Source organism: Cercospora beticola, chromosome 1 (assembly GCF_033473495.1).
Source record: "Cercospora beticola chromosome 1, complete sequence".
Classification (NCBI taxonomy): Eukaryota; Fungi; Ascomycota; class Dothideomycetes; order Mycosphaerellales; family Mycosphaerellaceae; genus Cercospora; species Cercospora beticola.
Window position 1 is genome coordinate 4,311,047 of NC_088935.1, and position 26,721 is coordinate 4,337,767.

The 26,721-nt window shown below is 55.2% G+C and overlaps 12 protein-coding genes across 12 annotated transcripts; 7 read left to right on the forward strand and 5 right to left on the reverse strand.

Moving 5' to 3' along the window:
• Nucleotides 1-824: 824 nt before the first annotated feature.
• On the forward strand, nucleotides 825-1,907 carry RHO25_001720 (uncharacterized protein; the record flags this gene model as incomplete). Its single annotated transcript, XM_023594325.1, has 1 exon — nucleotides 825-1,907. One exon carries the CDS (start codon nucleotides 825-827, stop codon nucleotides 1,905-1,907), a length of 1,083 nt encoding a protein of 360 aa, XP_023460025.1.
• A 223-nt stretch (nucleotides 1,908-2,130) lies between these two features.
• Nucleotides 2,131-3,109, reverse strand: RHO25_001721 (uncharacterized protein; the record flags this gene model as incomplete). Its single annotated transcript, XM_023594326.2, has 2 exons — nucleotides 2,131-2,439; nucleotides 2,576-3,109. The coding sequence occupies 2 exons, from the start codon at nucleotides 3,107-3,109 to the stop codon at nucleotides 2,131-2,133; spliced, it is 843 nt and encodes a 280-aa protein (XP_023460026.1).
• Nucleotides 3,110-3,551: 442 nt separating this feature from the next.
• RHO25_001722 (uncharacterized protein) lies at nucleotides 3,552-4,502 on the forward strand (the record flags this gene model as incomplete). Its single annotated transcript, XM_023594327.2, has 4 exons — nucleotides 3,552-3,565; nucleotides 3,651-3,722; nucleotides 3,774-4,383; nucleotides 4,440-4,502. The coding sequence occupies 4 exons, from the start codon at nucleotides 3,552-3,554 to the stop codon at nucleotides 4,500-4,502; spliced, it is 759 nt and encodes a 252-aa protein (XP_023460023.1).
• Nucleotides 4,503-4,917: 415 nt separating this feature from the next.
• RHO25_001723 (uncharacterized protein) lies at nucleotides 4,918-6,487 on the reverse strand (the record flags this gene model as incomplete). Its single annotated transcript, XM_023594328.2, has 3 exons — nucleotides 4,918-6,073; nucleotides 6,199-6,397; nucleotides 6,448-6,487. The coding sequence occupies 3 exons, from the start codon at nucleotides 6,485-6,487 to the stop codon at nucleotides 4,918-4,920; spliced, it is 1,395 nt and encodes a 464-aa protein (XP_023460024.1).
• A 1,836-nt stretch (nucleotides 6,488-8,323) lies between these two features.
• On the forward strand, nucleotides 8,324-9,764 carry RHO25_001724 (uncharacterized protein; the record flags this gene model as incomplete). The annotated part of the gene is made up of 6 exons (XM_023594329.2): nucleotides 8,324-8,347; nucleotides 8,468-8,486; nucleotides 8,547-8,711; nucleotides 8,816-8,887; nucleotides 8,943-9,063; nucleotides 9,113-9,764. 6 exons carry the CDS (start codon nucleotides 8,324-8,326, stop codon nucleotides 9,762-9,764), a joined length of 1,053 nt encoding a protein of 350 aa, XP_023458837.1.
• An 891-nt stretch (nucleotides 9,765-10,655) lies between these two features.
• Nucleotides 10,656-12,176, reverse strand: RHO25_001725 (uncharacterized protein; the record flags this gene model as incomplete). The annotated part of the gene is made up of 4 exons (XM_023594330.2): nucleotides 10,656-11,017; nucleotides 11,082-11,675; nucleotides 11,723-11,939; nucleotides 12,003-12,176. 4 exons carry the CDS (start codon nucleotides 12,174-12,176, stop codon nucleotides 10,656-10,658), a joined length of 1,347 nt encoding a protein of 448 aa, XP_023458836.1.
• A 1,373-nt stretch (nucleotides 12,177-13,549) lies between these two features.
• On the forward strand, nucleotides 13,550-16,093 carry RHO25_001726 (uncharacterized protein; the record flags this gene model as incomplete). Its single annotated transcript, XM_023594331.1, has 1 exon — nucleotides 13,550-16,093. One exon carries the CDS (start codon nucleotides 13,550-13,552, stop codon nucleotides 16,091-16,093), a length of 2,544 nt encoding a protein of 847 aa, XP_023458839.1.
• Nucleotides 16,094-17,825: 1,732 nt separating this feature from the next.
• Nucleotides 17,826-19,480, forward strand: RHO25_001727 (uncharacterized protein; the record flags this gene model as incomplete). Its single annotated transcript, XM_023594332.2, has 2 exons — nucleotides 17,826-18,372; nucleotides 18,423-19,480. 2 exons carry the CDS (start codon nucleotides 17,826-17,828, stop codon nucleotides 19,478-19,480), a joined length of 1,605 nt encoding a protein of 534 aa, XP_023458838.1.
• Nucleotides 19,481-20,467: 987 nt separating this feature from the next.
• Nucleotides 20,468-21,060, reverse strand: RHO25_001728 (uncharacterized protein; the record flags this gene model as incomplete). Its single annotated transcript, XM_023594333.2, has 2 exons — nucleotides 20,468-20,633; nucleotides 20,687-21,060. The coding sequence occupies 2 exons, from the start codon at nucleotides 21,058-21,060 to the stop codon at nucleotides 20,468-20,470; spliced, it is 540 nt and encodes a 179-aa protein (XP_023458841.1).
• A 482-nt stretch (nucleotides 21,061-21,542) lies between these two features.
• RHO25_001729 (uncharacterized protein) lies at nucleotides 21,543-21,963 on the forward strand (the record flags this gene model as incomplete). Its single annotated transcript, XM_023594334.2, has 2 exons — nucleotides 21,543-21,747; nucleotides 21,833-21,963. The coding sequence occupies 2 exons, from the start codon at nucleotides 21,543-21,545 to the stop codon at nucleotides 21,961-21,963; spliced, it is 336 nt and encodes a 111-aa protein (XP_023458840.2).
• Nucleotides 21,964-22,414: 451 nt separating this feature from the next.
• On the reverse strand, nucleotides 22,415-24,406 carry RHO25_001730 (uncharacterized protein; the record flags this gene model as incomplete). The annotated part of the gene is made up of 5 exons (XM_023594335.2): nucleotides 22,415-23,265; nucleotides 23,316-23,693; nucleotides 23,747-23,804; nucleotides 24,020-24,276; nucleotides 24,373-24,406. The coding sequence occupies 5 exons, from the start codon at nucleotides 24,404-24,406 to the stop codon at nucleotides 22,415-22,417; spliced, it is 1,578 nt and encodes a 525-aa protein (XP_023458843.1).
• Nucleotides 24,407-25,282: 876 nt separating this feature from the next.
• On the forward strand, nucleotides 25,283-25,829 carry SOH1 (suppressor of hpr1; the record flags this gene model as incomplete). Its single annotated transcript, XM_023594336.2, has 3 exons — nucleotides 25,283-25,375; nucleotides 25,518-25,651; nucleotides 25,703-25,829. 3 exons carry the CDS (start codon nucleotides 25,283-25,285, stop codon nucleotides 25,827-25,829), a joined length of 354 nt encoding a protein of 117 aa, XP_023458842.1.
• Nucleotides 25,830-26,721: the final 892 nt, after the last annotated feature.

A 26,721-nucleotide genomic window follows, 5' to 3' on the forward strand; every position in this document is an offset into this window, starting at 1 on the left:
ATCTGACAGCACGATCGACGCTGACACCATTTTCCGACGGAAAGCAGCTCGTCACAAATACCTTTGAGGCATCATCACGGCTGATACGACATCCGTGCGATGATGCTGCTACAAGTGAAGTCGCCCAAGCAGCAGCAGAAGTCGAGCTGTTCATTTTACATGCTTCTCTGGTGAATCTCCGTCCTGGAACAGACTCCACGTCCCTGCCGAGGAGAAGATGGGCTTTGTGTTTACCAGCTTGTGCATTCTGCGCAGATACGCGACGCTCAGAGCCAGCGAACATCCTGGATCACGCTGATCGTCACTTATGCCATATCTCGTGGGACCAAATGAGGTGGGTCTACAAGGCGTTCCCTATAGGAAGTGTTCAAGTCTTGTCTACACATATTGGCATTATTCGCAACGTGAAAGACTGTGACGACAGGAACAACCAGTTGCAGAGCACCGATGACCGTTCCATGCTGTGATGCCACTGTTGCATTTCTGGGCAGCGCCACTCGAACTCTCATGACATTAAGCATTGGTCGCTAACCAGATATTACCTGGTCGTTCCTGAGCGCTCCTCCAAATAGCACGCCTGCCATGCCACATCATTGCCCAGTAGGATCCGCGCCGCATCGTCCAAGAGACCGGTCCCAGTGCCCTGGCCAGTCTAAAGCCGAGCGAGTTCCTGCCCACCCTTTCGTCTTCAGACCTGAGGCTACACACCACCTACAAGTTTTGCGCTCAAACACGAAACCTCCGAGGCGACCGACGCGTCTAGACGCCACCACTCGTTAAACGAACGCCTCTACACCACACTCGTTTGCTCGTCATCGCATATCATGACAAGGTTTCATTCGTTCTTGTTCGCGGTAACGGCCACAATAGCCTCGACGACCCTAGCGACAACACCTACGAATTCAAACGAACACGACCCAGACGGATATGTGGATGACGATGTCCCAGCGTATATCGAATTGACTACAGTCTGGAAAATGGTAACGGCGCTGTACCCATCCGGAGGAAGCTATGATGGGGCCCCAGCCATGACATCTCAGTACAACTCAGCGGGCCAGCCTGAGGGAGAATGCGCTTCGTGCAGACCCGTGCCGATCGTGCAAACCATGTACAAGCAGGACTCGCTCCTTCTTCCCCCAAAGCCGACGATAACAGAAGCAGCTGGGCCAACACTGGTCTGCCGCTGTGACGGACCTGTAGGACTGAAACCAGAGACTCCTCCTCTACCTGTCCCGGCCACAGTGATCGACTATAATCCCCCACGGGCCTACCCCTCCGTCTCAAATAATGCTTCAACATCGAACACGTCAACAGGTCTGCCAGCTGCGGAGATTGTGCAAACCATGCATTCTCAGGGCTCTTTACAAAAGCCTGATGCTCCATCCCCAAGCTGTTCATGCTACACGTCTTATCCTACTTATTATTCGCCTCGAATAGAGAGCACCGGCACTGGCCTCGATCAGCCCATTTACTCTCCCAAAGCTCCGCATATCGAAAACCCGCACCCCACACTCGAGGCACCACAGACGACGATTACCATTGTGCCACCAAGTGTCCATGTCGAGCGACCAGCGGAATCACTGGTTGGACCAGGACAGGGAAACGAAGAGGGCAGCACTCCTACGATGACGGTAGATGCAACACTGTTCAGTCCCAGAACGCATGTCACGCAGACAGGGTTGGATGTTCCAACGGGGCTGCACGTTCCAACAGGAGTACCGGATGCAGGGAGCACATTGGTAACCTCCACTTCGAGTCCTGGCTCTAGTGGCGGGCGCGATGATGAGGAGAGATCTGGGCAGTCCTCCGTAATAGCGGCTCCACAGCAGACAGGAAGCGCTGGCGAAAAATTAGCTGTATCGGTTTTCTGTCTAGGAGCAGCGTTTCTGATGGTTGCAGCGTTCTAGGGTTCAACAGAATGTGCTGGCACGATTGCTTTTTGTGAATTTAGCGAAGGCGTCGGGATACCCAAATTGAGGCCACGAAACGGCGTGGAAATGATAATGTCTAGATTGAAAGGATGAACATGAATGAACAACGATAGATTAAACCCTAGTACAGTCGCCATTTTCCTCTACTACTTTAATCAAGAGCCCCATACAGACGCTCTAAATGTGCTGAAAGTCGCCGTCAGGCGATCTTCTTCTGATACGTGCCCCTCAACTTCCACAACTTGAACATTCTGCTCATGACGAGGTCCATCACTCTTCTCGGCAAGAAGTTTGACACCCACCATATGAGCCATGACTTTCCACCCTCCCAGATGTGGTCTCTCTTGGGTTTGTTGATGAGTTGATATACTACACGCCTCGCGTAGTCTTCGTTTGGCACGCCTTGTGACTGGCTGTGTACTAGGCGCTCGTTGTACTCTTTTGCTAGTGGCAGATATATGGAATCTTCTGGCAAGGTTCGATGTGTTCTGGCAATGTTGGATTTGACCTACAGGGACGATTAGCGTCAGTCCGCGCAAAGACGACATTCTGGAACAGAATTGTGGGCAGCAGTAGGCTTTCGGGCACACAACGAGCTGTAGCATTGAAGAATGTGGTGTCTGGTGGCAGCGATCATCACTTACACCTCCAGTAACAACAGTGACAACGCGGACGTCGAAAGGCTCTAGCTCGACTCTCAAAGTGTTTGAGTAAGAATGCAGAGCGGCTTTGCTAGCATTGTAGACACTGCCGAAGACGTATGGCATGATACCGGCAATCGAGCCAATTTGTACAATGGCCCCTTTGGCGTTGATCAGAAGTGGAGCGAATGCCTGGCACATGCGAATGACGGCGAAGAGATTCGTCTCGAAGGTCAATCGAATGTCTTTGAGCTCGACATCCAGCGCGGGAACAGTACAGTTCAGTCCAGCATTGTTGACCAAGTAGTCCAGTCGGCCTCCAGTACGGCTCTCAACTTCATGCTTCAGAGCGTCGATTGAGTCTTGATCTGTGACTTCCAGAGACAGCGTCTCAATTCCTTGATCGGCGAGGTCGGAAATGGTTTCGGCTTTGCGGGCAGTGGCAAAGACGCGCAGGCCGTGCTTCTTGAATTCGCGGGCCAGTGCATGGCCTATGCCGCCTTTTGAGCAGCCGGTAATGAGTACGGACTTGGACATGGTGGTGGAGTGTGGTTTGGGAGAGATGGTTAAGGTGGAAGTTGACGTGAACAAAAGAAGCCTCGGCGCTCAAGACGCGAGGTCCTACCTCTTATCACATGTATATGTTGAGTCCAGCGTGTCCTCCGCGAATATAATCATGGCGAACAACATTGAAGAATAGAAAGCCAGTGCATTGGGCATAGGGCCTTGCCCGCTAGATGCAGTTCGGCGGGACAGCGTCTCCTCCGCGGCAGGCGGTGGGCGGTGGAGTGAAGGAGGCGCTGAATCATGGCGGGGCGCTGTTTGTCGTGCCTGCCAAGCATAGACGATTGTTTATGCGCCAGCACTTGCACCTCTTTAATCTTGACCCAACATTCGCAGCTCCCTGTCCACCCCTCACGCACGTGCTCTCCGCCCGCCCTCGCCGACTGACTGTGCGCATCGATCGACAACCGCCAACATGGGCGAATCCAGGTAGGCTGCCGCGTCCTCGATCCCAGCAATCGGCAATACAAGCGCCGTTGACAGCGGCGGCGATGGGTAGCTGACATGGACGCAGACAAGAATTGCTGGCATGGGTGAACGGCCTGTTACAGCTCAACCTCACCAAAGTCGAGCAGTGTGGCACTGGGTAGGGCCTACGACCATCCTCCTGTGTCAACCGTACTGACGAGCCCCTCAGAGCCGCCTATTGCCAAATCTACGATTCGATCTTCCTCGATGTGCCCATGAGCAGGGTCAAGTTCAACGTCAACGCTGAATATGCCTATCTCGAGAACTTCAAAATTCTCAGCAACACCTTCCGCAAACACCATGTCGATCGACCCCTACCCACCGAGCAGTTGGTGAAATGCAAGATGCAGGACAACCTCGAGTTTCTGCAGTGGACGAAGCGATACTGGGATCAATACTACCCTGGCGGCGACTATGATGCTGTCGGCAGGAGGAAGGGTGTAGCAGCCGGAGGCGCTCCAGCCCTTCCCCCAAGTGGCTCACGCACTTCTGGCGCTTCGGCTGGCGCTCGAAAACCTGCTGGTGGGCTCGGTGCGGGTGGCCCTCGCGCTGGTAGTCGCCAGGGCGCTGTCGGTGGAGCTGCCACTGCTGCTCTACAACAGAAGAATGCCGAGCTCATGGAAACTGTTCAAGGTCTCGAGCGCGAGCGAGACTTCTACTTCAGCAAGCTTCGCGACATCGAATTGCTCATCCAAGGGGCCATGGAAGCCGATCCTACGCTCGAGGAGGATGATGGAAGTATACTCAAGCAAATACAGACAATTCTGTATTCCACTGAGGTATGTGCATGGCCACATGATGCTAACTACGAGCGTTACGCTTACTTGTGCTACAGGAGGGGTTTGAAATTCCACAGGACGGAGATGCGGAAGTTGCTGGCGAAGAAGAGACCTTCTAGAAGACGCGGTCCCTCCCACCTCCACGAGTTCGAAAGGCATGACACAACATATGATACCACTGAGCGTTGACGAGTAACGAGAAGGCGAGGATAGACTGCAGCTGCTATTAGGAATCATCGCATTCCTTCCCGAGAGACAGAAGTTGCAAATGCAGCTGAGGTGAAAGCCAAGTGCAGACCCTGGGAAAGAAGTAGCAGCAGACGAAACTATGCATATTGCGCATGCACAGTCGCACCAACAGCGGCAGAGATAGCGAATGCATGATGAAGGGAGCTGAAACGACTGACTTCTTGCACAAACGTCTTAAACGTCTTGGACTTCTGACTGAGCTAACATCTACGTTCACACTTTGTCACTGATCTCCTTTACTTATCGGAACCGCAGACAATGCTTTATCCCAGCGCTAGAAACCGGTCATCTCTCCTTCGAAAGATTGGTCATACCGAATCCGGGATTCTGCTCATCAACACTGTTCAATTGTCGATGGCCTTTCCCTTCGCTGAATTGTGCCTCTGGGCTGACAGGTCCCTGCTTCCTCCTCGTCTCTCCAAACACCGCGGACGCAATATAAACAACGCCCACAACCGCCGCACATACAGCGTAAGCAATCTTTGCCGAGCTTCCAGCCCCTGCAAGCATCAAACCCAGACCACCGTTGATGATGCCGAGTATGATTGCAATTCGTCCAATGCCCAAATGCACAAACGTGAACATCGTTCGACCTCCTCGCGATTTGAACAATCGGTGATGCAACAGGCCGGTCACAGGCTGAGTGAAGAGGATGACGAACAGAACGATGCCGATGATCGGATGGTAGGTTCCGATCTCGTTCAGTTGAGTAGCAATGTACACTCCCAGTCCAAAGGCGGCGATGAAAACCAGATAGCCCACGGCTTGAATCGCAGCGTGAAGCCAAACGAGACCAGTGAAGTTCGCAAGTCGGATGAGGATCGCGCCTGTTGGGAATAGTGCCACGAATGCGATTGATGCGAGACTTCCATGTGCAGTGGTGAGTCGGTCTCCGTATGCAGAATCACCTCCGAATGGTCCGAGCGTGTTGGAAAATGTCGCGGAGCCGGAAGACGAAGAGGAAGAGTCATTGTCGCCGGAATCAGAAGCGCTGCCGGACGATGAGCCAGTATCGCTTGAGCCGGTTGGTGTAGCGTTCGGCTGCGAATTCGTAGCGCTGGCTGTTTGGGAGTCTGCGCCTGTTGTGACCGCTGCTGCGACGAATGGATTGACGTTGGCGCCACCCTGAGCTTCACCGAGTTGCCATTGGAATGGTGAGTAACGATTGTGCTGCTGGATTCCTTCGCTCACATCATCGGAGTCGAGGGCGTCGCCGGTTCTGGAGGCATAGATCCAGTTGGCACTCTGAGCGGTGAAGTCCATGGAGCCGCCTTGCCATTCGTTGCAGTTTGAGCACTTTACATTGGCGACCATCATGCCATCCATCACTCCTGAACCTTCGAGGACTTCGATCTGAGCGCTAGTGTCGTGCTGTGGTTCGACATGGCCTGTTCCAAGGCGTGGCGATACTGTGACATTTTGGCCGTTACTGGAAGTGTACCTATCTTGATCGTTAGCAAGACCACTCGCACTAAGAAGTCCCTCCGGAATTTCTCTGCCTGTTCGCGCTGACGACAAGCACAGATGTCGGACCAGAACTAGGCAGTCCAAAGCGAGAATACGTACATCACGAAGATGTTAGACCCGGACATGCGTGAGCCTTGTCCCAGCCCAACCCATTGGTACGATGTAGGCGCGGACATTTGGAAATAAATATCGCCTTGTCCATCGGCTTCGACTGTCGATTGGGGAATATTGAGAGAGTAGCATAAGTTCGTTTCTGGACATGTCCTCGCTAGGGATGCTTGCGCTGTGGCAAGAGATGCTATCAAATGTTAGAAAATGGACTGCACAAAACAGGTGCAACAAGCTCACCTGAGCCCAACACGGCCGCTGCCGTCGCGATTCTCTTCATTGTGGCAAATGTACCAGGTTCTTGTTGATGCGACGGACTGTTGACAGATGTCGCTGCGAACTTTTGTTGCCCTGTCGCGCAGGAATGTGTCAATACGAGGGCAATTACCGCGGGTAAACCGACGAGTGTCGCAAATTTCTCATGTCGAAGGGCGGTACGACCTCTTCCTATAGGGCCAGGCTAGCTTACCAGTGACACGATCAGGTCACTGAACGCCTCAAAGCCACCATTCCTATTGCATCTAGTCAAGTCAGATAGAGTTGGCGTGTAATCATGCACATCAATTCGGTTCTAGACCTCCGCTTCGTAGACACGACACCTCGAAAACCGCCTCTCTGCATATTTGTGTTGCAACAATTGCATTCTGCTGAACCGTGTCAGGCTCGTCAAGCGTGAGGAACATTGGTTTTGGCACGGATCGTGAACGAAGAGCAAAGGGATGCGGATGCATTCGCAAGGCTATCGCACGGTGAAGCATGCATGTGATGCGCGTTTAAGCTTGTCGACTTCCTGCTGCATCACGTCGGTCATTACGCGTCGAGTGCGCCCTGAGAGGCTGAAACGCATCTCCAAGGCTGTGAAAGGAAGATGCCGCATGCAGCTGTTGTCCGCATTTCAGAGTGTAGTTACGCTAGCAACGACCTTTACGAGTTCCGTGATTGGTGGGGCCCGCCACGACAGGGAATTATGGTTCAGTCTAAGATTGTCCGAGGCTTCGAGGAAGGCTCCTTTCTTCCGCGAGACGGAGGTGTCCTGTAGGGGTGTTCTGTAAGCATGTGCGAGCTGGTGAATTATTACACATCATTCGAGGATGAAGTTCATCGACCAAGCAAAGAGCGTATGAACAAGCGTGGTGAAGCTTCGATTGGTCGATTCTGGTGTCCAAAAGGATGAAGCCACAGAGCTAGTGCAAATACTGCTTTGGAAGTACACGGCATCCTGAACTTCCGACCAGCAGCCCACATCACGTGTAGTAGTACTTGTGAGGATATGGCGGCATGCGTGGTTAGAAGATTCGATCGTTGGTGCTGAGAGACACAAGCTTGTGCAGTCTGCACCACGGTCCACGGGGCGTGCAAGCGGTGGCACTGCGCATCGATCTGTCCTTTTTGATCGATGCATGGGAGTCGCCAGGCTGTCGTGTGCAATGCAAATATAGACTTGGTATGAGGCTCGAAAGCTTCTAAGCGATCGTCGAGCATGTAGCACGCGTTTGAAGAACTGTTCTCGCAGCCGCCTTCCACGTGTAAGACGCGAAGCCTTGAGCGACCAGCTACCGGACATTGTCAATAATGATGTTATCCGCTGATCAATTGCGATGGCGTGTGCTGGGCAGAGGTCCAGATCCAGGTCCAGGTTCAGTATAAACTCAAGCACGCAGGTTCGCGGACGCTGCAGAACCAGAAGCGGTCAACTTGTTGGCCGTTGCTACGGAAAACATTCGCAATCAAGCGCACACCCTGTACGAGCGGTCTGACTGCACAGTGTTTCGACGGTACAGAGCGGTGCATAGGCCAGTGCACGCAGCGGATTCGGCACTGTCAGTCACTGATGCGTGATGCGACGCACTGAGGGAGTGTCGGTATGCAGCGGCCCCGCGCCAGACGCATGGCGGACTGCCTCTGCATTTGCCCGTTGCGCTGTTGTGTTCCGTCATTGTTGTTGTCGCGAGGGAGGAGGAAGTCGAGGAGGAGGAAACGAAGCTTGGCGTTTGAGTGGAGCCCACTGATCTGTCACCCAAATTCGTCGAACGTCTGTGCGGGCTTGAGCGGCCACTCCATCCATCTTTGAACGCACTCGCATCATGTCTCGCTGCTCGTGACCGCGACATCCAAAATGAGCGACGCCATTGTATCAAAGGTATGTCCTTCTCACCACCGACAATCGCCAGGCGCGCAGTCTGCGCATTTCGCGTCGCGTCCCAGCCATTGGGCGGCACACGCCTTGCAGAATTTGATCGACTGACTTCATCGCGAACAGAACCTCTACGAGCTCCTGGGTACACCGCGCCGTCCATGACCATCGAAAAGAACCTCTCTCGTGCTGACTGCTTCCCCAGGCAACGACCCGGAGCTCGACCCCGAGCGGGCCACTCCCCCAGTCCCGACTAAGGTCGTCGACAAGACACTCCCGCGAACTGGAAAGCGCAATGGCCCAGCTGAGGGAGCTGCCCGAGAGGGTGGCGCACGATCAGGTGGACGTGGCGGCGCTGTAAGAGGCGAAGGTACGAACTACAACACATGGCGGCTCGAGCGAGACAAACGCTGTTCGCTCGCGCAGCCGCCATCTTGACAGCACCAGGACTGCATCCTAATAGCTTTCTACCAGGCGCCAGCCGTGTCGACCAGCAGAACCGCGATGACGGCCTTCGCAGCGATCGTCACTCTCGACCAGTTAGGGGTAAATGACAACTCTCAGGCAACCTTCTCGCTGCCAATGCTAACCCACGTACCAGACTACGAGCGTCGCGGCGGCGAGGGACGTGGACGTGGTGACCGACGAGGCCGTGGCGGCTACGGTGGACGTGGACGCGGTGGTGCTCCACGCGACGACCGTCACAGCCACACTGGCATTGGGTAGGGATCACAAACGGATACTCACCCGACTACGCTGATCATATCAAAGTGACCAAGAGAAGCAAGCTGCACACGGCTGGGGCGCTAAGGACGGCCAGTCCGAGTGGGCAGACGAGTCCGCTGGCGATGCCATTGCCAAGGCTGAAGTTAACAACGAGCCTGGCTTCACTCCCGACACCAGCGCTGCAGACCCAGCATTCACGAACGGTCCAGACGGCGAGGTTGGCGAGGATGCTGCCGGCGAGCCTGAGGAGAAGGTCAAGTCTTACGACGACTACCTGAAGGAGCTCGCCGAGAAGAAGCTGGCCCTTTCTGGCGAGTCACCTGCCATCCGCAAGGCCAACGAAGGATCCAAGACCAAGTTCCCTGAAGGTCAGGCGGTCAACCGCGAGCAGGAAGATTTCTTCGTCGGCGGTGGTGGCAAGACCAAGAAGGTCAAGGAAGTCAAGGAGAAGGAGCGCATCAACATTGACGGCCAGTACTACGCCGCACCAGATGCTGGTGACCGTGGTGGACGCGGTGGACGCGGCGGCCGCGGCCGTGGAGAGGGTCGTGGCTCTTTCCGTGGCGAAGGCCGAGGTCGTGGTGGTGGACGTGGCCGTGGAGACCGTGGCGACTTTAGAGGAGCGCCTCGCGGTGGTCCACGTGGCTCCACTTTCAACGCCAATGACTCCAGTGCTTTCCCAGCGCTCGGTGCTTAAGCGCCTATGAATCCCACCACGGTTGACGTGCCCCCAAAGAAAAGCACGATCGCGAACAGGAGGCTGCGACTAATGCAAAGCGCGCCTCATGGCGAGTTATGAATCTGTCGAGTGTAACCGAAGAACAAAAATGCCAATCTTAACGTTTGCATTCACATTTCTCTTTTCTCATCCTACTCGTTCGTTTTGACGCTCAATTGATATCGATTGCACACTACTTCCATTGACGATAAGTCTCCAGAGGGTCAGCATTCTCCTGGGTCAAATCTGGAACCTGAGCGCTCAAAGGTCTGACATCAACTCAAAGTGCTCTCAGCTTAAGCCCAGCAAGAGTCTTTCACGAAGTCGTGACAAGCACGAGGAATTGAACGCTCTGTCCCACTCACGTGGACTGATGGTGGTGAGACATGTTCTTGAGCTGCGGCGATATCGGAGCTTACGGGTTGGAGACGACATCAGTTGCCTACAGAGTCACAAGTTTCACGCCGAGTTCAGAAAAGGTGCTGCTCAGTTCTGGAATATAATAGATGTTATTACACATCTACCGATTCAAACAATGGCTGTCCATCCCCGCACCTCGGAGCATAGTGAATATGTGCAAATTGACCCTCCTTGGTCTCCTGGAAGTTGAAGCTCCAACTGTTGCCTGCGACATCCAACGTTCGTAGCTGTAAAACTCAGATTCTTTCAAGTGCTTCAAACAATGATGGGCTTAAAACACCTTCGCTATGCGTTTCCTCTCCAATCAATGCTGCAACTGTACTTTTGGTCATTTCCTTCCGTGTCATTCGTAGCCCGCAGAGCTATTGCGGAGCTTTTCAATTGCTCATGAGTGCCTTTATATTTTGATTACCTTTTCCTAAACGCCGGACAAGTAGAAGTCGTTGATGATTACCGCTGATCGTGATATTGTGGGCCGGCATATGACTGAGGATAATGCATAGAAGCGCTCAAGCCGAAAGGATCCGCGTCGAGCATCGGATCGTTTGGATCAACGTAGTCGCCGGTCCCCGGGTGGCTCGTGGGTGGCACCATTTGGGGCTGCTCGTACTGTGACTGATTGGCAATGTGTGCGTGTCCAGGTATCGCGTGCGCTGACTGATAGTATTCGCCATGCTGCTGTGCCGCTTGTTGATCGAATTGGTTGGAATACTGTCCTGACAGATCCTCCGGTGACCGAATGGCACTTGTATGCGAGTCGTCCTCAGGTTCCTCGAACCCGGAGCGCGCTGCGTGAGAGTCGTACTCCTGATCTGTGCTCGCACAGTTAGACTTGAAAAAACAGAGGCCATACCTGGGCTGGAAAGCTGAACTCACCAAGCTGCTCAAAATGCTTTTGAAATGGACTTGGATAAAAGGCACTCGCGGAAGGTGGTGCACTTCCCCCAGAACTGCCAGGATGTGGCAGTGCCTGACTGCCATTTGACACGTTCGAAATTCCACTTGCGCTACTTGGATATGTTGACGATGGGGTTGGTCTATGCCGTCGATGTTGCGCGGCAGCGGGCTGCTGCTGGGCTTGATAGAATGCATGATTAGGTTGCTGCGATGAGCGAGTAAAGTTCTGGAACGTTTGGCCCTGCGGCTGAGCAAGACCCGCAGAGGCAGGCGAAGTCATGGCACCTTGTTGAAGAGCTGGTGATCTTGTAGATAGCTGACTTGGCGAGGAAGCGTGTGATGAAGGCGTCGGATGAGCCATAGGTGAGGCTGTTGAGAAGCCCATATCCGCACTGGCTTGGCCAGGCGCAAGCTTTGGCAAGAAGTTCTGCCCAGAGCGCCGGGCTTGCGCTCGCTGTAGCGTCGTGCGCTGCAACGGAGGCTGTTGAGGTAAGGTCGTAGCACCATGCATGAACCCGGGACCAAGCACTGGACTTCCAGTCTTCATCTGAAGTTCGGCCTGAACATCGATGCCTACGAACGTCAGAAGGAATTGCGGGGCACATTGGACAGTAGCGTACCTTTCTCTAAGAGAATCCTCTCCAGCAGGGAATTCTTGTACCTTAGCATTAGGCACTCATCGGCGGCTTGACGATGCTGCTGCTGCAGCCCACCCAGGTTCTCCTCATTGGCCTTGATGGTTGCTTCGAGCTGCTTGATGTACTCGGTGCGGCGTTCGCGAAATGCAGCTTGAGCTTGTCGGTTACGCTGCTTCCGCTCTTCCGACGTGGCATATATCTAAAGTCGGTCAGCGGCGATGTGAGCGATAACAGAACGAGTCATGCGGAGAGTAGGACTCACGGGCTTGCGACCACCTTTGCGCTTCTGGGGTTGAGCGGGTTCCTGGGGTGGTTCGGGGCCAGCCTCTGCCTCGGGAGTCGATTCGATGGAGCTGGGCGTTGCCTCGCCAGGCGCGCTTTCGACCTTGGAGGCGGCAGCCATATCGTGGTCGTCGTCGAGGCTGTTATCGCCCATCTGCTGCAGGTACCCGATTCAGGCAATCGGCAAAGCCAGTGAGAGGCCAGCAAAGGCTACGCTAAGCCTTTGCACCCAGGTGAACGGGCCAGTGGTGTGAATGGCGGAGAGCACGAATTGGTAATACCTTTAGTACAGAGAGCGATAACCTTGCAGTGCGCGAGTGAGAGAGAAGAGTGGTGAGGTAAGGAGTTGGCTAAGAGAAATTGATCGCTGAGGAGGAGAGGGCCGGTCACATGGGCAGCGAAAATCGGCGCTGAGATGGGCGCTGGGAAAGAAGCAGCCCGCACAGCAGCAGCAGAATTTTCCTTCTGGAGCTGCAACTCGCGCGCTGCTGCAGGAAGCCGTTCGTCGCCGGCACTTTGTGAGCTTGGCCCACCCTCGCCCACGGGCGGCGGCGCTGCAGTGACGGTGACGGTGATGGTGGGGAAGAGAGCCGCCGTGCAGTGCAGCGTCTGCATGGGAGCAGAGGCCGGCGAGCGGTCTTGTACGCCTGCCGCAACGTGCGCAGCGTGATCATCATTTGCTCGTGGTCGTGGACGTGGCAGCGGCGCCTGTGCCATCGGATTGGATGGATCTGGATCGCTAGGCTGCGACTGCTCGACTCGGCCAAGCGCCTCCTCCGCACTCGTGCTTCTCCTCGGCCTCCAACACCGCCGTGCATACTGCAACGACCTTCCACAGCTTCTAGAAGACGTCGAAGGCGTGTCGAGCGTCAGCAGTGCGCTGCCTGTGACGCCAGCTGACCGCGTGCGACTGACGTGTCCGTGGGCGATGCCTGCTACGCTCACACTGGGGACTGCGAGATCCTCACAAGCGTCCGATATAGGGCAGTCTAGCGGACGCCTCGTGCACTTCATACCGGCATACAGCTGTCGTCGCCTCATCAGCTGAGCACGCCCCAATCAGCTCACAGCCAACAACAGCGGTGATCCCAGAGACCAGCATCCGGTCACGCTCGTGGAGCGAAGCAGGCAAGTATTGTGAGAAAACTGATGCTGCTAGCAGAAGCATCTCGGCCCACTGGACGCGTTTGTCCCCGTCAGACAGGGGCCGGTAGTGGTAGGTGTTGTGTGCACCAAGTGTTCGTCAATGAGAAATTTCCAATTTCACCTGGCAGCCCGACAGATTGCAAGCTCTCCCCGAATTTGATGCAACGGCATGCACACTGACGAGCATTCACGAAGAGATGGCAGGTACGATACAAGCGGGCAGGACACCGACACATATGCCATTTCCGTGCAAATTCGACTCTTCAAGCGTACCCGCTGTTGCCAGCCGAGCCACGCTCCTGCACTGCTCGCATTCGAGAGCCATGTCGCAACCAAAAGCAACACAGAAACGAATCATGAAGGACAGACGCTGTGACTGCAATGGAGAAACGACCGCGCAGGTACGAGATCTCCAAGCCGAAGCCCATCTATGAACTACCACCGCCGCCTCCTCATCTCAGAGGGGCAGATTCAGCTCTACCCCCTCCGCCTCCACCGCCTGCGCCGGCTCCGCCGAAAGAGATCGTGCCTCCACCCGCGCCTCCGAGACACCAGACCCCCGATCCTGCACCATGGTCCTCCCTCATCCCACGGCCGCTGTCAGACATACGCGAATTGAGCGAGCCGAGCATCCTTGATCATGCTATGCTTCGCCATCCACCGCAGCCCAGGCGCAAAGCGTCCGAGGCAGGCTCTGCCAAGCGCAGCTTGTCCATCAAAAGATCTCTTTCGCTGAAAGCTGCTACCTCGATGTCTGCGAAAGCAGCAAAAGCATCTCCACCAAATCCAGGGATTCAACCGCCAGAAGGGGGTTCGTCATCTTACAGTAGCACCCCCGAGCCAGCAAGCTTCTTTAGCATACCTCCGTCAAGCATACCACAGCGGTCATCTTCCTTTCAACGTCAAGGACCCATTGGGCATTCGAGGAAACCATCTGTGCGCACACAGTCGGCGCCAGGTTCGGATCGACAGCAGCAATTCCTCGTCCCAAATCATGGGCCCAGCCAGTCGCCTGTGAAGCAGGCAGGGCTCAGATTGGATCCAATGACTTCGGATGCAGCTCGCCGAATACCTTCGCGCACTCAGATCCGAGCACCACCACCGTTGGAGATCCTCGAGTTCCCACAGCACAAGCACCCGCGCGTTAGACTTGAGCTCCAAGTCTCGGCGCCTATCTTCGTTGGCGGAGGCAGCGTAGAAGGCGTCGTCAAAATTACTGTGGACGACAATGAACAGTTCAGGGGACGGCGTCCTCTGGCTATCGGAGGACTGGCTGTGGACCTACTTGGCATCGAGCAAATCAGCAACAATCGGAAGGCCACTTTCCTTGCTCTCGGTACTGAGTTAATAGACAAGAGGCATCCTCCGCCTGCCAGAATGGTTGAGTCTGGCACACTCTGTGCGGAAGAAAAGTTCTGGTCGTTACTACCCTCGACATCAGCTCTCCCGTTCATGATCAGCCTGCCACTTGATACGGGGCCCCCACCCTTTCAGTCGAAGCATGCAAATATCCGTTTCATGCTCGCCGCCACAGCAGTGATCCGAGAGACTGGAAAACACTACCGGGTAAGAACGTCGCACGATGTGCATGTACTGCCTACATATGATCCAGAGAAGGCGTTGACATCGCTTCCGAGCCCGCTCACAGCGTCAGATGAGTTGTCACTCTCTCGTTCGGCTGCATCTGAGACATTGAAGGTCACTGCTGGACTCCACAGACAAGTTTGGGTCAGTGGCAGCAGCATCTTTGTTGACTTGCACATTGTGAACAAATGCTGCAGGCCTGTGAGAAAGCTGGAGCTCACGCTAGAGCGCGATATACTGTTTTACAAACATGCCGCTGCGATGACATTGGAGAAGTCAGCCGGGCAAGCGCGCATATTCGAATCAAACGAACAGGCGATCTTGACCAAGACGCAACTCAAGTCTGGAACCGCTGGGTGGCACGGTGTCGAATCACATTCGAGCGAGACAAGGACCTGTGAGCTCGAAGTCCCACGGGGACACGCGACGGTTCGATGCGGCAAATGGTTTGAAGTGCGATACTTTTTGAATGTCACGGTGTCAATGACCAGTTCAAAACTAGTCTCCATACAACTGCCGATCATCCTCATACACATGAATTCACTGGATGTGGTGCCGAACTCAGTGGCGCAAGTCGCGGCTGCAATCGAGGAGAAGCGTGCGTGCCGTCAGTTGAGCCGATCACGTTCGCGCAGACAGGATGCTAGCCATGGTCGCCAAAGGTCCTGCTCATCCCCCACGGCCACTACGAGACCGCTTCAGAAAACATCTTATGCGCAAGGTCGTGCCTTTGCTGCGCCGAGGCTGCAGTCGCTCGAACGTCGACGTGAGCATGAGGTCGATATGGAGCAGATCCGTGAAGTGATCGATTCGTCTCCACGAAAATATGGCCCGAAGTTGAAGAAAGGAGCAGCGTTGATCAAGGTAGCCAGCAACACGAGCCTCGCGAGGATGGCATTTGGCACGAGAAGTACTGAAATGGCTGACACCTCCGATGTCCTATCATATTCGACCCCTCCCAATCAGACTGCCGGCAGCCTGAAAGATGGACTAGAAGCTTGGAGAGGTTATTTACGGCACGGTCAGAGTTCTGAAGCTTTATCCAGGACTCGATGGCCTGATGATCAAAATATCAGGCCGCATGGCCCATTCTCGTCGAAGGGATCGCACATTCCTCCCTATGTCCTCGGGCTTGACTCTACCACGCGAGACGTCAGCATGGATGCACGAAGCGAACGGTCCGCTACGGCCATGAGTCTGCGCGAGAAACTCGACCAAAGTCGATTCGAGTTCAAAGCGGTGCGAAGGAAAGGAAGCGGTGGGCTCAGGGAGAGGAGTATGAATTGGTGGGGCCAACGACGGAACGGAGAGAGGGCGCGGGAGCGAGAAGGTTGGATTTGAGGTGACAGAGCATCTATAGCTGTTGGATATCTCGCACACATGAATTTGGCCTGCGCACAAATCGTTCGAAGCCACAGGTCGCTAGAGTCTACGCGCTCTTGGATGAAACGATAGCTCATCGCGACCTTGATGCTACCGCCGCTTCATCTTGTCTCTCTATCCTTGCCCCGTATAGACTGTCGAATCGATGGAGGGTGTTATTCCGGGCTCCCCCTCCGGCCAGTCTCCATCGCTAATAATCTCTATCGTTCGTTGCATGTCTGCATAATCTTGCAGTCGGAAACGAAGCGAGCTCGATGTGCAATATGGAGACGAGCGAACGTGACCGGCAAGCGAGCAGGTCTAGGTCCAGCCCCACTGTCTCATGGCATTGCAGGCATGTCGATGCAGGAACGGCGCACATCGCGAGTGCACTTCCCGACACATGGGAGTTGCAGCATGCAACACATGTTGACACTCGAATCGAATGTTCGAATTGTCCTGGCGCTCATCGTTCACAACAACGACAGACAAGCTACGATGAAGCACGATCTGATCAGAACTAGCGACAAGCTCTGCCGGATGCCGAGACTCGTAGAGTTCAAGATGCGAAGCCAAGGCTGCCGTGGTACAAAGGTTAAACCCGAATGGGAGAAATCATGTCCCGAAGCAGAAAATCATCGATTCTGGCCCGTCGACGGCCATGAGAAGCGAGGCCGGCACGAGGCGCCATCGTGCGAGCTGGTGGTGCGATGGCGTCCGGGAGTGACTTGGGGTGCGTGCGGTCCACGACGGCCAGCAGTGGGCGACGAGATGGAGCGGCGGAGAGGACACCGAGCGCGATGGTGGTGATGGTGATGGCCGGGATGACGGTTGGTCATTTCGCGAACGTCGCACGGACAGACGACGAGCATGAAAACGGTAGAGCGGCAGCAAATTGAGTTGGCAGTTAGGAAGCTAGCGCGCACATGGTGGAGACGGACATGCTCTGTGTCAGGCACCGTGCTGCTCTGCTCTGGCTCTGGCTCTGGCTGCCAGCGCGAGGCCCTGCCATGCTGCCTGTTTCTTCCGCCCACTGCCAGCACCGTCGTCGACGAGCGTCCGCTGCCCCCCTCCCTCGCAGCTCCGCCGACGCAGCGCCGTGGGCGACGCGCTCCGCCCTCGCCATCATCGCCGCCAGCAGCGGCAGCATTGCTTGTTGCCCGAAGCGGCCAGTGGCTTCAGACAGCTCCCACCTTCCCACACGGCCCGCCCGCACTCGCTTGCTCTCCAGCAGACGGCGTGAACGCTCTCAACACCAGCCGCAGGCCCCCAAGCCGTTGGCCGCCAGCGTTGCTGCAATCTCACCGCGACCACTGCAGCACGCCTCGCACGCTGTCGTTCGAATCGCTGCGCCGCCGTGCAGTCGACCTGCACGCTGCCAGCCCACACGCCTCTCGACGTCCACCACCACTCCTAGCCGGCCTTGGTCCGGCGTCCGCTCGTTACCACCACCTGCCCACTCGTTCAGACCTTCTGCGAAGTCGTCCGCTCCCTCGCCAGCCCATCCGTCGTCTGCTGCGCGGGCGACCTCCCCTCCAGCGCGCGTGCCAGCAGCATAGCAGGTCTTTTGCCGCGGAACATATCACTCGGATTCTGGAAACCCGCCAACGATCCCGCCTGACTCGAATGCAACCACGTCCTGAGCCTCCGCGCTGTAGGCGGTGGTAGCGTCGTGCTGGGATAGCACAGGTGCTGGTCCACGGAGGCCTGAATGGCGGAGGCCATGGCTCCTCCGGCGAAGCGACGGAAGCTCTCCAGCTCCAGCTCAGAGACCATGCACAGGAACAACAGCACTGCTCCAGATGCAACATTACCACCATCATATTATTCCTCCGAGTCCGTGCAGCAGCCATGTACTTCCCCGGATCTTCCTCGGGTTCAAGACCATCCAGTGCCTACCGAAGATGTCATCCATCATGACATGAAGAGGGCTGCAGTCGACGAGGGCGACCTCGCACCTGTATATCCTCGTCAGGACACCAATGAAGTGCCCAATGGCCTTCCAACGCCTGTCGTTTCTCTCAGCATACAGATCTTTACGGACGCCTTTACTACCTTGACCTATACCCCGCCAGCGCTGCCGTCCCTTCCCACTCTGCCCACGCTACCCAGCGTACCGGGAGCTACGACATTTACCAATGTCCCGTCGAGCAGTTCGTTACCAAGCCCTTACCCAAGTCCGAACAGCAACTTATCAACGTCCGCACCAGTAGGCCTGAATTCTTCCACCAGCGCTAGCCCTATCCTTACTACCTCAGGTATTGATGATACAATAGATTTGCTCGAGATCCACGCTAACACACCACAGCTGTAATGGTAATCGGCAACAATGCCACGGCGACTTCTAAGACGACAATTACCGTCACCAGATCATCAACCAGTACCTTGTTCTACGCAACACTCGATGGCGGCGAGGTATCAACCATCACGCGGTCGAGAGCGCCATTCACGACAACACTGGCAGGCGAGGTGTTCACTGTACCAGGGTACTCCGACTCCCAATCACGAATCCAGACCTCCCAAGACTCAACCACAGCTACGGCAACCGGAAATGTTTCAGGTGCCGGAGGCGCACAAACTTACGGGACGCCTGCAACGACAGCCCCGACATCCACAAGCACAAACGACAGTGGCGGAGGTGGCAGCAGCACGCCGCCTGCTGGCACGATAGCAGGAGGCGTGGTCGGCGGCGCCGCTGGCCTGGCGGTGATTGTCCTCATCGCTATGCTGTTCTTTCGATGGTATCGAAGGAAGGTTCAGACGGGTCATCAAGCTTTATCGCATGGTCCCACCGGCGGACACGATGAACAGAGTCGGAGCGGACCTGGCATGGCTGAACGAGCTGGTATCATTCCGTTTGCTGCTGCCGTGCCAAGTCTATTTCGCCATCAAAACCAGGATCCGGATTCCGAGCAGCACGAGCGTGGCTTTACACGTATCTCAGGCCGCAAGTTACCCTCGCAGTGGAGCGAAGGCATGATCAGCGCACATCCGCCAAACATGCCACCAGATCCCATGTCATCAGGAGCGGAAGGCGGAAGACATCTGACCGGATCATCATTTTACAGACACAGTGGAGGTCTTTCCGACGGTAGTGGAGAGTTGTCACCTAGCAATGCTTCACCTGAAAGCATGGAACGAGGACATTTACGCACCAGCGACCCAGGTACCATGATGATGTCGCCGGGCCCTGAACGACAGCCACAAGTCCACTACGGCAGCGCACAAAACTTTTCACGGCCTGGCCAGGCGAGCACGTTATCCGTCTCTCCGCCAGGTGCGTCAGCTAGTGTTCTCCGACGCAGCGAGACCCCATCTTCGATTATCGAGCCCAATCGTAGCAGTCGCTTCACCGAGGACATGTGACTAGAGCGGTTCTACTCGATCTATGGCGAACCAGGAACGGGTGGAACCGCAAGAAACTCTGGGACGAGTAGTTGCTACAGTCCTATAAGCTGATGACGAGACCATGAGCAAAAGGAAAACAGAGGCTGTCTGTATATTGGGGGACTCAAAAAAGCATTCTTCCAGCGAGCGGAGCGCGTCGAGGCAGTTCACACTACTGCTTTACATCTTTAGTCGCCGCATCACGAATCATGGTCAGCGGTGGCATTTTCGACGCTTTTTCTCAACGCGCATACCATGTGTTGGACACATTTGGAGTACATGATGATGTTATGTAAAGAAAGGAAGATGAAGAAGAGGAGGTAAACATGGCTCCGGGGGACGCTCGAACGAAGATGTAGAAAGAGAGAGCCCGCCAGCCTAGTTAATGTTTATGTATAGTGGTGTTGAAGCCTTGTCTACGGACTTGTAGCTTCCGAAACAACAGTGCACAGATCTGAGTCTCCATTCAAAACTCACACTTTGTTCTCCGAAAGCTGTGGCCTGTTGCTAGTATTCTCTTGAGCATTCCGTGCTCGCGACATGTGAGATTTACATGTCACATTGAAGAGGAGCAGGCGCTGCCCACAAGTGCATCGGATGCTGGTCGACTCACTGACAAACAAGCGCGACATGATTTCTACAATCTATATCTCTCGTCCGTGATAGCTTGATGCGGCGCAAAGATATCAGCATGACAGTGGCAGAGATCAGCCACCTTGACTTCTCCAGTGCATATCGAAGGCTGCGAAGCTGCCGATGATGACGCCTCCGCCCTATTTCTTGAGTATGTGGAAGCTTACACTGCTGGCCACGTGTTGTGGTGTGTTCGCAAAAGCAGTGTTCTTTCGCCTTTCACTCGGAGCGCATTCGAGACCAGCTCTAGGCTCCAGGCTTCATTGCCTCCTCATTGCAGGACACTTTTGTCTTTGCTCATGCCGGTTCACGGCACGAAATCGCGTGAATGCTCTAATCACTGTCGCTCCCTGGCCCATCGTGCCCATCGTCTGCATCCTCATCGACGAGATCACTCGACGCGACCGTTGTGAGCTCAGCCTTCTGCAACGCAGTCCGCAGTTCCGTATTCCGTGGATCGACCAGATCTATAGGCTTCAGTTTGGCCTTGTTTCGTATTCTGCCACAATGTCAATACTTTCGTTCAACCTCAGCAGACCGGTTGATGTTTACCTTGGATCACACCCCGCATCAACTAATATATCCACCACAGCTCTACCATGCTCCCACTCCTCTTTACTCAACCCATTGCTGAATCGCACTGCACTGTGTAATGGTGTATCGCCTTCTCGTCGATCTTGTCCATCGATTTCTACGCCTTCTTGATCGAGGATCATGTCTAATACTTCGTATGAACCGTATGTTGCTGCGACGTGCAATGCGCTGGCGCCTAGAGCATCTGTGGTCGTGTTGAGGAATTTTGCGATTGCGTCGGGGTTAGATTTGAGGGAGCTGCCTGAGAAGACTTCGGAGAGGAGGGTTGTGTTGTTACGGCGGCATGCTTCGAGGAGAAGTTCTTTGGGGGAGGCACCTTCGTCGTCTGCCATGTTGGTGAGGTTTTGGAGTAGTGGGCTTGTTCGGAGCTCAATCTCAGTATGACTGGGCCGCGAGGACGATAGCGTGAAGTTGTGCGTGTGCGTATGCGTGGGTAAATTGTGTTTCGACGTGGAGGGGGAGTTGAAAGTGTCAGGAGTTGCTTCCCACACGTCCCTAAAGTGATGTGAGACAGCAAGGCAGCCCACCAGCCAACATCCGATCTCCGATGCGCCACAAGCTTTTCTATTCACTTGTCACCAACGCGCTTTCATGTGAACGAACAACAAACTCGCAAAATTCGCTACAGACCTCTCTGAACCCGCACAAGAAGAAATATTGAAAGCACTTCAAGTCGAGCAGACAAAACAAGCACAACAAGATCTCGCAAAACTCACCTTTCCGAGCTGCTGGCACCACACAAAGAACGACCCCAGCAAAAATCACAACGAAAGAAACCCCCAAAATGCTCCTCTTCTGCCCCTCCTGCAGCAACATGCTCGTAATCTCGCAAATCCCCTCCTCCCACACCGCCCCCGAAGACAGCATGAACATCGGCAAAAACCGCTTCGAATGCCGCACCTGTCCCTACCAAATGGTCCTCGATCGTCGCTATTTCGAGCGAAAGACGATGAAACTCAAGGACGTGGGCGACATTCTCGGGGGCGCGGATAGTTGGAAGAATGTCGATCAGACAGAAGGTAAGACATGACATGTCCATGGTTTTCGCAGATGCGGTTCTATCGAAAAAAATGAATTTGTGCTAATTTGTCTGCGTTCGTATAGCGAAATGTCCTGCAGAAGGCTGCGAGAGCCGTAATGCGTATTTCAGACAGGTGCAGATTCGAAGTGCGGATGAGCCTATGACGAGGTTTTACAGATGTGTAGAATGCACGAAGGAGTGGCGGGAGAACTGAATTTTACCTGTTGGGTTGCTTCTTTTGGCGTTGAGCACGAGATTTGGGAAAAGGGCGCAGGTGGTTCATCAAGATCTGCGCATTACGAGATACCCACGGCATCGATGGCGCGGAGTGAGATTTTCACACACTTCGCATTGAGTTGGCTTCAAGGCATTCATCAATTTCTATGGAGCTTGTGAAGAACTGTCTCTATTGATTGACTGCAGTTGCGCAGTGTGCTGTTAGGCCAGATGCCAGCACGGTCAAATTCGCGCGATGGCTCGATCAGACACTCATTATTATGCCCAATTTGAGGGTAGTCGCCTCCTTCTGGCGACAAGGTCAAACCGGTACCGGTGTCCAAATTATCTCTCCCATGCTCAACGACGACCGACGGGTGCCGCCCTCCCCGGTCCATATCCTAAAAAACAACAGCTGAAAAGGAGACATATGGCGATTGTCCCCTTCGCTACTCAGCCGCGCGTGGCCTTCGCGGTCCTCCCTTGACCGATCGCATTCTGTTCAAGAAGCCGCTGACACCACTTGGTCGCTCCTCGTCGCCACTGCTGACTCTGCCGTTTCTGCTGGGTAGACGGGCATCGCTCGTCTGAGTTCTAGTGAGAGGCGGGGCCTTGGGGCTACTTCCAGCTCGTGAACGGTTTCGTGGTCTCTCCTGTTCAGCAATTCGGATCTGTGTGCCTTTCTTGTCGAAGGCCGCCTCGTAGTCGCTGTCGAATGGGTTGATCTCATTGTCTTTGCTGTACTTGGCCTTCACAGGTCCTCCAGCGCTGATGGCTTTCGTCTGTGGAATGGGTGGGCTTGTTGGTCCACCATACTGATATCGTGCCTCTGGGCTCCGGAGATCAGCAGGTCGATCACGTCGAGAAGCGGACATGCCGCGGAAGCGTTGCGCAATGGACTTCTTTCGCGACAGACCACCCACGTTAAGCTCTGGATCTTCCGAGTCCCGGCGCTGCATGTCTTTCCTACTAGCTGGTGCACCTTCCAGGAATGTAGAAGTTCCCAAACCATTCGTCTCTTGACCGTGTACTAACTCGCCACGCTGAAGAGGATCGATGGTAACGGGCTCCGTCTTCCACTGGTTCGTCTCGGTCTTCTTTCGTGTCGCGGCGTACTCTGAAAATCCTTCTTCTCCTCGTCCGTGGAATTTGTCCAGATCAAGCTGAGATCGAAGCGGTCCAGCGCCTCCGAGCTGCATATTTGCCGAATCGGCTGGAAAGGCCTGCATTGGTGCACGGCGGTCCTTCTTGGAGTTTCGATGCGGATTACATGCGTCAAAGGGACCATCGTGGTGGAACACTGTGGACTGTCAGCTTCATGCATCCTCTGCTCACAAAATTTCGACTCACAGCCTTGACCGTAGATGCCGGTCACGTCCAGTTTGTCAATAATGTCCAATCCTTGAGGCTTGCGTCGTGGTTTCTCGCCATTGCGAACCCTCTCTTTCTCTCGCTTGTGGCGTTCCTCCCGCTCCTTTCGCCTCTCAGCCCGTCGACGTTCGGAGGACTCTGTACGCTCACGAAGCTCTTCGCGCTCTACGCGTGGACGGCGTTCCTTTTCCATGACTGAGGATTCCGACGCTCGTCGTGGTCGGGAGCGCGGAAATGTGCTTTTGTCGGGGCTACGAACTGGTCGGGGTGGTCGATCGCGCTCGCCAGATGGTCGGTACGTGGGAGGTGGGCCACTGGGACGAGGGGGAGCTCGATCTTCTGGTCGCTTCACGATGTCTAGTCCACTGGTGAGCAAGCTTCAAATCAAATTGTCAATGGTTGGCACGTACATGCGCCTGCTCCACTCTGTCCATTTGATAGTGGTTTGTCCAGGAGAGAGAGGTCATTCTGCCGCGAGCGGAAGTCAGCAAACATATGAGTGAAGTTGTGGAAGCGCTGCATCTCATTGAAGGGTGATGATCAGGGGAAGCTTGTGTCGCAGGACCAGCAGGCGTGGTGGTTTGAAAACGCCAATTCTGCCAGGACGAATGACACAAGGTCGCAGAGTGACAGGGAAGCTGCAGGGCATTGGCGCGCGCGACAGCAAACGCGGAAGCACTCACGAAGATGTCCTCGGGCACTTGCACGGGGCGGGCTTGTTGCTGTCGCAGGCGAGCGACCTCGTCGTCGTCGAGAAACGGATTGGTCGACATTGGACGTTCGGGTCGCTGCACGACGGGCAGCGTGTTGCTATTGAAACTCGGGTGTCGTGGTGACGGCGAGGCGGCCCTTCTGAAGGGGTTGTTGCTCGAAAAGGACGGCGACGGCAGATTGGTGGGAGGGAGGTCTAATGACAGGCCAACGGGAGCGCGCTGGCGGTCTGAACGGGCGTCAGTAGGACAGCGGTGGGCGTTTGCAAGCATGGGGAGCAAGCGAGCGTGCGGGTGCATGCAACGTGAAACAGGAGTCGTCATACCTGAAGCCGCCGCGGGTTCGGCGAAGAATGCCATGCTGCCGGCTCGCGTCCTTTGCACGTCTGCTTGGGGGGTGACGGGGCAGCGGTGCACGAGGATGGGCGGCGCGCGAGCGGGTGCGCGTGGGTGAATATATGGACGACGGTGGCGTGCAGCGTGACCGCGTGCTGGGCTGGCTTTGCTTTGCTTCTCCTCTCACGCCGCCCGGTGGAATGCGCGCAGTCGATTGGCGCACTAACGGCTCCGGTTGCTAGTCGTCAGGTAGTTCTGCTCGGCTGGTGGATGCCGGTGCTATTGTATGTATGTCGGTCTCGTCGGCGGGCGCGCGCTGCAGCATAGGGACGCTGGTGCGAGGGAGGGAGGTCTGCAGTCTGCAGCGAGGAGCGCCGTGTCCTTAAACTCTCGCCTTCCGTTGCAGGGCGCCGCCCGCTCATCGACGCCAAGCATAGAACATCAACCTTCGCGACCCCTGCGTGCGTCAACACTGACCACCAGCAGTGCGTGAATCGAAGAAGCAAGTCCAGCCTCGGCCTCTGACTACCGCGCGCCCAGCGTGCTGCACTGCGCACACCGCTGCCTCCGCGCCCATTGCAGTGCTGACATTGCGTGTCACACCCCCGTCCACCACGTCTGCTGCTCCCCGCTCCGCCGTGTCCCTTCTCCTCCGCGCCGCGCTGCATTCCTGCCGTTATTACGTGCGCTTCTGGCTTTGCACATTCTCTGTACGGACAAGCTCATCTCAGGGTCTGCTTTAGCTCACGCCCACGCCCACTCGCTCGCTAGCGTCCAATCGCACGGTGGATCTCCCACTTCTGCTCCGCCCAAGCAGCCGAGACCGTAACCTCATTCTGCACCGCGTGTCCACGCGCTGGGCCAGACTAGACATCCTCATTGTTCTAGCAGACGCCAGTCATGTCTGCACCGGATCGTAGCAGTGGCGAGGCGGCCGTGCCAGAATACAGGATCCATCATGGCGGCCACGACAGATTCACACTGGAGCTCGAGGTGAGTTGTACCATGGGTGATCCCAATCACACCAGCGAGGCTCGACGCCCAGACCGCGCATTCTGCCCGATCACATGGCTTGCACGCGACCGCCATCATCTCCGTCGCTATCTCGCACAGTCCAGCTAATCGTCTCGCACAGTTTGTGCAGATGCTGGCGAACCCACAATATCTGTCGTACCTCGCGGACAAGAAACTGCTAGAGAACGAAGAGTTCGTGGCATATCTAGATTATCTGCAGTACTTCCGTGATCCGACTTACCTTCGATACCTGCAGTGAGTCTGAAATCGATCTGTGCAATCGAAACTACTGCTAATTCTGTCGAGGTATCCTGGCCCTACCTTGCGAGCCCTGGAGCTGTTACAAGAAGAGCGGTTCCGCAAAGACATTCTCAGCCCAGAAGTTGCGGGACGGCTCTTCCACGAGGGCATGGAAGCGAGCACTTCTACGTGATGACGATTCTGTTATCTTACCTCGCAGCCCTTTGCACACTGGCTATGCTTCTCTGTAATGGCCACCAACGTTGATTGCGCGGCCCTGCTTGGATGGCACTGTTTAGGTGCTGCCAAGCCGCTCGGCACATGATTCGTCCAAAGTTGAAGAACCAGCGTGTAGCGTCAAGGCAATACCGGTCGTTCAACGTTCCGAAAGGACCTGTACCACAGAATCGGAAAGTTCGCCAGGATATCAAGACATCTCTCGGCACAGTCGGAGCGATCATTGTGGTTGTCCCCCGATCGCTCAGTGACGAGTCACGACGTTTATGCTTCAAGGCATCAAATTCGAGTTTGACAATTATTACTGTCAGCACGGATAGGTTGCAGATGCCAGAGCCAGGAGATTATCGCGCAGTCGCGCCTCATGGGCTACTCAGAGCACGAGTGGAGTCGTCGAGTGATTGCGGAATACGCAAAATACATTGTATGTTTCAGGAACCTACTCAACTCAAATAATCAATACTGAAACCAGGCAAATCTGACACTGTGTACATCGTTGACCTCAAGTTCGCTGGGTGCGATGTCATGACGTGGATTTTATTAGAGCTACTTGCTGCACCGGTCATTTTGAGTTGAGCTGAAGTATTCTTGAATTGGGTGCACGATTGTTCCGGCTGGTACTTGCTGCTCCCTAATCTCGCTTTGCAGCCTTCAGCGGCAGCGATCCTCATGTTTTGTTTGAGGACTGCACAGTAGTGATGCAATGCGCAAGCATTACGTGCTGTACGCTTGAACCTCCATGGCAATGATATCCAGCTGTGATCTGATCCAGTAGTGTGCACATATGGACTATTGAAGCCGGCTGAACTGACGGCAGTCCGCACGAGTGGTAGACGACTGAGGGGAGG